Source organism: Bison bison, unplaced genomic scaffold (genome assembly GCF_000754665.1).
Source record: "Bison bison bison isolate TAMUID 2011002044 unplaced genomic scaffold, Bison_UMD1.0 scf7180017864491, whole genome shotgun sequence".
NCBI classification, from domain to species: Eukaryota; Metazoa; Chordata; class Mammalia; order Artiodactyla; family Bovidae; genus Bison; species Bison bison.
The window spans coordinates 9,014,744-9,024,134 of record NW_011495050.1 but is presented as its reverse complement, the minus strand read 5'-3'; the positions used below and the strand labels follow the sequence as shown (position 1 = coordinate 9,024,134).

The 9,391-nt window shown below is 33.2% G+C and overlaps 1 protein-coding gene across 1 annotated transcript in view; it reads right to left on the bottom strand.

Moving 5' to 3' along the window:
- CSMD3 (CUB and Sushi multiple domains 3) overlaps positions 1-9,391 on the bottom strand; it is a 1,491,512-nt gene that overhangs the window by 864,673 nt on the left and 617,448 nt on the right. Inside the window, exon 9 of the mRNA XM_010863441.1 lies at positions 3,336-3,423. Within this exon, the coding sequence (XP_010861743.1) occupies positions 3,336-3,423 (88 nt within the window). The remainder of the gene's footprint in view (positions 1-3,335; positions 3,424-9,391) is intronic.

The following is a 9,391-nucleotide window of genomic DNA, read 5'->3' as shown; positions in this document are numbered from 1 at the left end:
ACCACCTGACCTGCCTCTTGAGAAATCTGTATTCAGGTCAGGAAGCAACAGTTAGAACTGGACATGGAACAACAGACTGGTTCCAAATAGGAAAAGGAGTACATCAGGGCTGTATATTGTCACCCTGCTTATTTAACTTGTACTCAGAGTGCATCATGAGAAACATGGGCTAGAAGAAGCACAAGCTGGATTCAAGATTGTTGGGAGAAATATCAATAACCTCAAATATGCAGATGACACCACCCTTATGATAGAAAGTGCAGAGGAACTAAACAGCCTCTTGATGAAAGTGAAAGAGGAGAGTAAAAAGTTTGGCTTAAAGCTCAACATTCAGAAAACGAAGATCATGGCATTTGGTCCCATCACTTCATGGCAAATAGATGGGGAAACAGTGGAAACAGTGTCAGACTTTTTTGGGGGCTCCAAAATCACTGCAGATGGTGACTGCAGCCATGAAATTAAAAGATGCTTACTCCTTGGAAGGAAAGTTATGACCACCCTAGATAGCATATTCAAAAGCAGAGACATTACTTTGCCAACAAAGGTCTGTCTAGTCAAGACTATGCGTTTTCCAGTGGTCATGTATGGATGTGAGAGTTGGACTATGAAGAAAGCTGAGCGCCGAAGAATTGATGCTTTTGAACTGTGTTGTTGGAGAAGACTCTTGAGAGTCCCTTGGACTGCAAGGAGATCCAACCAGTCCATTCTAAAGGAGATCAGCCCTGGATGTTCTTTCGAAGGAATGATGCTAGAGCTGAAACTCCAGTACTTTGGCCACCTGATGCGAAGAGTTGACTCATTGGAAAAGACTCTGATCCTGAGATGGATTGAGGGCAGGAGGAGAAGGGGATGACAGAGGATAAGATGGCTGGATGGCATCACCGACTCGATGGTCTGAGTTTGAGTGAACTCCAGGAGTTGGTGATGGACAGGGAGGTTTGGCATGCTACGATTCATGGGGTCACAAAGAGTTGGACACGACTGAGCTACTGAACTGAACTGAAAAGGTAATTTAACCCTCTATATTACTATTTCTAATAGTAATAAGCCTATTTATAATAAACCGCATATTTTTGTAAAAAGTGAGACCAAATAGATACTAACATCAAGAATAGTTATTTCCATTTATCTTTTCATACTACAATAGCAGCTAGGATTAAATACTCATTCGTCTTAAGTTCGCTACCATGTTTGCATATCTCATGCAACATTCACCTCAATACTAGGAAACAGGTATTATCATTTTTAGAGCTGAGGAAAACATCCTCAGAGAAGACAATATATTGATGGTTGATTGTAAGAATGGGATCTGAATGAAGTTTGTTTGGTTTCAAAGCATAATTTAACACAGTAATTAAAGGGTCAGGATATAGAATCAGGAAGTAATGAGTTCAAATTCCAGTTACATAAAATTATTAGCTGGATAAGCAGACTTTCAGTTTTATTTGTAAGTGAAAATAAAAGTGTTAGTTGCTCAGTTGTGTCTGATTCTTCTTGATGCCATGGACTGTAACACTCCAGGCTTTTCTTTTCATGGAATTCTCCAGGCAAGAATACTGGAGTGGGTAGCCATTCCCTTTTCCAAGGGATCTTTCCAACCCAGGGATCGAACCTGGGTCTCCTGCACTGCAGGCAGATATTTTACCATCTGAGCCAAGGTGGAATAAAATAACAAACAGGTTATTATAGGTTTTATTATTATAGGGTTTTTATTAAATAAAGTATACATATACAAATACCAGGTATGTTGATGACATTTTACAGTCTATAAAATATCACTTTTAACTACTGAGATTGAGATTTAGTTGATTTTTAATATACTTAGGTTATTAAGCTCTAACTCTGACTGGATTCTGGGTCTTTTGAATTTCTTTTTAATGTGATTTTTCATACACTATTATCCATATTAATTATCAGGCTAGTTAAAGTTCTGCAATTTTTTTAGAAAATTACAAGTTTATTCATATTGAACTAATATTGTTTTCCCCTGCAAGAATATCAAAATATAACTTTAAGTCAAATGATCCATGGAGACAAAATATTCATAGGTTTTTATTATAAGAACTACATTTTTAGTCACGGGGAATTTCTTCAGAAGTCCTTTATACAAACAGAATAAAGAAGCAAAGAATGTAAATGTGTGGTACGTGAAACTATAACCATTATCATTTTAAAATTTAATATATCATGAATATTTTGTGAAAATAGTATTGTGAACTAAATTATCACTTAGTATTTTATAGGATTTTTGTATCTTTTATTTGTAAAATGTTACATTCAGAGGACTACTGAAAATTCAATATTTTTAAACAATATTGTGTCATAGTGTAAATTAACAGTTACCATATTATTGAGTGCAGTATTCCTTTGACACATTTAACCATGAGTGCTCTGTGTGCTAAATCACTTCAGTCATGTCTGACTCTGCAACCTCAGAAACTATAGTCCACCAGTCTCTTCTGTCCATGGGATTCTCCAGTGAAGAATACTGGAGTGGATTACTGTGCCCTCCTCCAGGAGATCTTTCTGTACCAGGGATGGAACCCACGTATTTTTTTTTCCTGCACTGGCAGGCAGATTCTTTACCTCTAGCACCACCTGGGAAGCCTAGTCTACTATGTATATTTTCTGTGCTGTAAGTAAACTTGATTTCAATTTTTAAAATAAATACTAAATTTAAGATGGAGATAAACCTTATTCAAATTAAATTTTCTTTTAAATAAAATGTTTATAGAACATTTGCAGGAAGGTTTCACATGCAGTATCTCATTTGAAACATCATTCTATGTGATAAATTTGATTTACATGTTACAGAAGAGGAAACTCTGGCAGACAGGATTGAAAAACTTACTCAAGATCAGACAATTAATAAACATTAGAATATGAATTCAAACCTATGTATTTCAAATTGAATCTCATGATTTTCCACTTACTGTGCTGTGCTGTGCTTAGTTGCTTAGTTGTGTCCAACTTCTTGTGACCCCATTGACTGTAGCCTGCCAGGCTCCTCTGTCCATGATGGTTCTCCAGGCAAGATTACTGGAGTGGGTTGCCATGCCCTCCTCCAGGGAATCCTCCCAACCCAGGGATCCAACCGAGTTCTCCCACATAGCACATGACAATAAATTAATCATTTAAACTTAAAAAAGTTACCTGATAAATTTGATGTTATTTAGTCACTTTAGTGAAATATTATTAATCATAACACTTCAGTGAAATCTAGCTGCCACACTTTTAGGTCACCACGTCTTCATCTCCATATTATTATACTTGAAATTTAAATTAAAATAAACTTTAACAAAGTTAATAATGAAATAAAAAATTTTAAATCATACCTAAAATCTGATCCAATTCTCTTCCCATTTTCTGGTTCTCCTGGATCTGGGCATAAATTGGAAGCTGTCTTAATACCTCCCTCATTTACTGAAACAACAGGAACACAAGAAAAGAAAGAATCAAAACATGTATGATTAGAAAATCAAAAGTGATATTCATTTCAAATTGTACATAAAATATATTCTTGTATTTTATTATTCTAATCACTATAATTTATACATGGAATGTTAAATATAATTTTATAAACCAATAATGAGAACAAAAATACTTTTTAATTTGTGGATATATAAAACATAATTTCCATGTTTCTATTCAATGACATACTACTTTGAATATTAACACATTAACAGTTAACACTTTATTTTTAATTACTATCAAATTTTGAAATCTCTGTAATGCACTCCATAGGTATCATTGCCAGAGTTTCCATTAATTATTGGCAGCAGAGAAGTCACTACCAGTTATATCAGTGTCATCCGATACTTGTTATTTTTAAAGTTGCAACATAAAAATAAAGCCAACACAATATTGTAAAGTAAAAAATAATAATAATAATAAAAAAAATAAAAAAAAACTTTATGGAAAAAGTTTAAGGATAATGGCAATTTTTAACTGGTATATAACAAGGAATTTATTCTGCCAATGTGAAAATAAAACTGTGATGCAAGTTATCAAGCATGTCGTTGAATTATGCTTTAATGCTGAAAATCAAATTAAGGGCTTTACCCTTTAACAAGTCCCATGACTATGTTTTATTGTACACTTTCAGCAGTTTCTTAAGAACACCCTATTGATAAATTATGTATTCATATTTTCAGTGAATGTGCTCACAGTAAATAAATAATTCCCTAAGAAATCTTTTTTTTTTAATGGGAAGATTATTAAACCAGATGAAGTCTGAAATATCTGAGTGACACTGTTTCATGAACTCAATCTTATAGCAAATTGGAGAATAACTTCTATTTTGCTCTTCATCAACTTATCTGCTTTTTAAAGAAAAGAATAGGACCTGAGTAGAGACTCTAGAAATGAAAAAATCTAAACTTTGCTATGGTTCTTGTCCTACACTGTGAATTGGAATCACCTACAGAGTTTTTTTTTCTTCTTCTTCTTCTTTTATGAAAAAACAGATGCTTACTTTTCTGTCTAGATATTCTAATGCAGTGATTCTGGGTAGACACTGTGAACCAGTTGGTTTTGTTGTTGTTTTCTTGTTTGTTTTTAAAATAATCTTCTATGGGATTCTAATGAAGAGTCAATGTTTAAAAACACTGGATTCCTGCATCATTTAGCATGGATTGTCAACTTATTTAAATTGATTTATCAGATAGCAAGATAAGTATCTTGCTTATCAAGATAAGTATGACCAACAGTCATAACTCTGATAAAGCTGTCACATTTTCAACTAGATATGAAATTTTGTGTTTGCACTTGTATTCTATAAAAATTAATTTCTCAAATACCCTCACATATATTTTTATTGCTGCCAACTTAATTATAAATTCACTAATTCATGCAATACGTGTGATTTTTTTTTCCCATTTTCTGGGTCTGCTGACTTGCTAATTTATTTTTACTTCTCTGGTTTTTGTTATTATGTTTTCTTTTGGCCACTCTTTTACTTTAGCTTATATCATATACAGAGGGCAAATTTAAAGGCACTGACCCACAATTCTCAATATACTGAATTTTCTTCATGACTTGAAAAATTCTCTCTTTGCTAAGGACTTGCAACCTAAGGTTGTATCTTCCCCCCCACCCCCGCCCCCGCAAGCTCCTTCCTGATCCTTCAATGGCCTACTAGGTCCCTACCAAAAATCTCCTAATCATTTCATGTGCATGCTCAAATCTAATTTAATCCTTTTTTTTTCTATTATCATTCTCTTCCAATTCATCTTGAGTACTAGAAGAGAATTAAACTTTCTCAAACACAGCTTTCATTACTGTCCAAATATGCTATGATTCTAGATTTCTAAGCATATCTATTATATTTCCCAATAGCCACCAAGATACATCCATAACCCAAGTACAACAGATTCTTCATTCTTCTGCAATTAAGATACACCCGTAATCCAAGTCCAACAGACTCTTTATTATTATGCAAGTTTAATGGTTAGCCATGCTCCTTCTTTGTGCCTTCTTCAAGTCTTCATGTTTTCCTTTTCTTCCTCTTTAGCTATCAAAATTCTATATATAATGTTCAGGACTCAGCTCAAGTCCCACCTTTTGCAAAATACAATCTCTTATTTCTTTTCAGATTTTCTAATCCTCCCTGGTGGCTCAAACGATAAAGCGTCTCCCTACAATGAGGGAAACCCGGGTTCAATCCCTGGATTGGGAAGATCTCCTGGAGAAGGAAATGGCAACCCACGCCAATATTCTTGCCTGGAAAATTCCATGGACAGAGAAGCCTGGTAGGCTACAGTCCATGGGGTCGCAAAGAGTTGAACACGACTGAGAGACTTCACTTTCACTTTTACTTTCCTTTTTATACAACATGAACAATTTTATATTTAATTTTTAAATTATCTTATCATACTCTTTAATAGTTTCATATTCCTTTGTTATATATGCAAATATATATTTGGTAAAGATAAGGAAAAAGCTATCATTACTTTAATATTCCTACAGTACCCAGATGGGGTAAATGATTTCTCAGTGAATATTTCCTAGTAGTTTAATTAAAAACAATGTGTTATACACTGTTTACAATGAGTAGAATATTTTTTCTATGGGAAGCACTATCTTTCTTATCTCTGACTTTTGAAAATATTGTAGTATATGTCATTAAAATGTGACTTTTTAACATATGATAGAGATAAGAAAACGTAGTAGAATGATATAGGCTTCTTACATTAGTATATTAAATTTATAACACAAATTATATATAAGTATATAAATGGAATATATTTGAAAATAAAAAATAAATGTCTTATTTTTCCACTTTATCATCATTATTACCTAGTTTCATATAAATTTAACAATAGCTGACACTTACATCATACTTACTACATGTCAGTAACTAATCTACACCTTTTGGAGAAGGCAATGGCACCCCACTCCAGTACTCTTGCTTGGAAAATCCCATGGGTGGAGGAGCCTGGTAGGCTGCAGTCCATGGGTCGCTAAGAGTCAGACACGACTGAGCAACTTCACTTTCACTTTTCACTTTCATGCATTGGAGAAGGAAATGGCAACCCACTCCAGTATTCTTGCCTAGAGAATCCCAGGACTGGGGGAGCCTGGTGGGCTGCCGTCTATGGGGTCACACAGAGTCAGACATGACTGAAACGACTTAGCAGCAGCAGCAGCAGCAATCTACACCTTTTACATGTATCAACTCATTTAATTTTCGCAAGAATCTGAAAGGTGGCTACTATTATTATACATTTCTTACGGGTGAGGAAACTGAGATATAGAGAGGTTAAAACATATTTCTAAAGTCCTATTTCTACTTTCTGCCATGGTCTAGGTTTCAACCTTGGCAGACTGATTCAAGAAATTCTACTCTTAACCCTTGAGTACTCCATCCTATACAGAAAGTTCAGAAGGGCAAAATGGCATCAATAATTAAAATTCAAAACACTTTTCCAAATATTTTATTTTTCTTCCCTAGTGGCTCAGATAGTGAATAATGCAAAGCATATTTATAATTTTCACCATGTTCACTTAATTAATCCCAGTTCTTAAGATATAATTGTCAAATTACTTTTGTCTATTTGAAAAGTATCTTTCAAACTACTGTTTCTGGATATCTACAATAGGTGAAAAAGTTCCCAATTTAAAATGTGAAGAAAATAGGAAAGCTTCTGCATGATATATGCATTTAAGGTTTTTTAAAGTATTTAAAACTAAAAAAATAAAATAAAATAAAAAAGTATATCATCTATTTTTCTTATATTTAAGTGCATGCTAAGGTGATTCCCTGCCAGGCTCCTCTGTCCATGGGATTCTATAGAAAAGAATACTGGAGTGGGTTGCTATGCCCTCCTCAAGGGGATTTTCCTGACCCAGGGATGGAACCCATGTCTCTTATGTCTCATGCCTTGACAGGTGGGTCCTTTACCACTAGCACCACCTGGGAACACCTTTTAATAATCAAGTAGCATAAAAATGCTGGTTTATTTCTTATATCATATTTCTTATATTACCTCTCTCTTACATTACCTCTCCTGCATTAGCAGGTGAGTTCTTTACCACTAGCACCACCTGAGAAGCCCTTCTGATATTTAGATACTAGATAATTTTCTGTAGCTAGTGATGCCAAGACATTCAAATGAAGTTAGTATCCATTCAATCACCTACTTTCACTAAATAATGCCATTCAAACAATTGGACAAATATGTATCCCTTTTACGTCTTTCAATTTGAATAATAACTTGTAAAAAGAACATGCATGCTCTTTAAAAAATTAATTACATGGACAGGGCCCTGTCTCTTGAAAAGAGCATGACTATGGGAATATTCCTTTTGCTCTGATCTTAATGATAATAATAATACTGTTATTATTATCATTACTACTGCTACTACTAATACAATATGAATCCCTTTCCCCACATATCAGTGGGAAAAAAACAGAGAGGAGAGCAGAATTTTAAAATTTAAAATTTAATTTAAAATTAAATTTAAATTTAAAATTTTAAAATTTAAAGCAAAATTTTAAAAATTGGATGAATTGTCATTTCATGTTTAACATCAAAGTATGTTTGTTATATATGTATTTATAAAATATGCTATAGGAATCTTTTTGCACAATATTATACTATGTTTTAGCTTGAAAACACTATAAAATCAGTCAATATAAGAATGCTGCTGCTGCTGCTGTTAAGTCGCTTCAGTCGTGTCCTACTCTGTGTGACCCCATAGATGGCAGCCCACCAGGCGCCCCCGTCCCTGGGATTCTCCAGGCAAGAACACTGGAGTGGGTTGCCGTTTCCTTCTCCAATGCATGAAAGTGAAAAGTCAAAGTGAAGTCGCTCAGTCGTGTCCGACTCTTTGCGACCCCATGGACTGCAGCCCATCAGGCTCCCCTATCCATGGGATTTTCCAGGCAAGTGTACTGGAGTGGGGTGCCATTGCCTTCTCCGCAATATCAGAATAAAATACTATTATTATAAGCAAGTTTTCTGAACCATCCAATTTTATATGGGATATAATATTAAAAAAAAAGTGGGCAAGACTAAGTTCAATCAATTCAAATTTTTACATATAAAAATATTTTATTTTATACATTAAAAATAGTTTTTACTTTATTTGCAAATCTATTATCTTTGATAAATAACAAGATATAGATAGAGACTACATAGACTTCAGATACCAAAGTTGGAAAAATAATTTGAATTAGCCATTTAAACAATGAAATGCTTCCCATGAAAACTGTTGCAGTCTCCTAAATCTCTTATTAATTTACTCCTTAGTTAAAAATTAAAGGTGCTATTGTGGGAAGACACACTTTGAAAACGTCTGTAGTTCATGTCCTCTATAATTATGCTCATTTCTGGAAATGCTTGTGATAGAATTGTTTTTTCAAATAATATAAGCTTTATTATTTTTTTTCAAGTGAATGTTTAATGTCAGATAAAAATTGTCTTCTTTGAAAATTTGGTCCTGTTTTAAATAAATGATTCAAAGAGATGAAAACCCAAACACTTACTTGATAACAAGTATATAATAATGATAAAAAATTAAGGCATTATAAATTTCTCTGTGATCAATAATAGATAATATATATTTTAAACTATTAATAGTTACTAAACATTTAAGGAAAAATTATAGAAAAATAAAATGTAAAATTATATTTATTACTTTGTGACTATCAAAGAATTGACATAAATAATTTTGTCTTGTTGAAAATGGAAGTATTTATATTCAAAAATAAAAATAAGAAAGCTCAAGAGTATATTTTACCTCCTACATAAGCTGTAATGGATGAATGCAAAATTTATTTTAAAACTATGAAGTAAACATTTTTTGCTTTATGAGTAATTTTCTTATTTTTGTTTCAATAATTGTATTCCCGACAATATAAAGGATTTTTTTTTAGTTAAAAAATAAA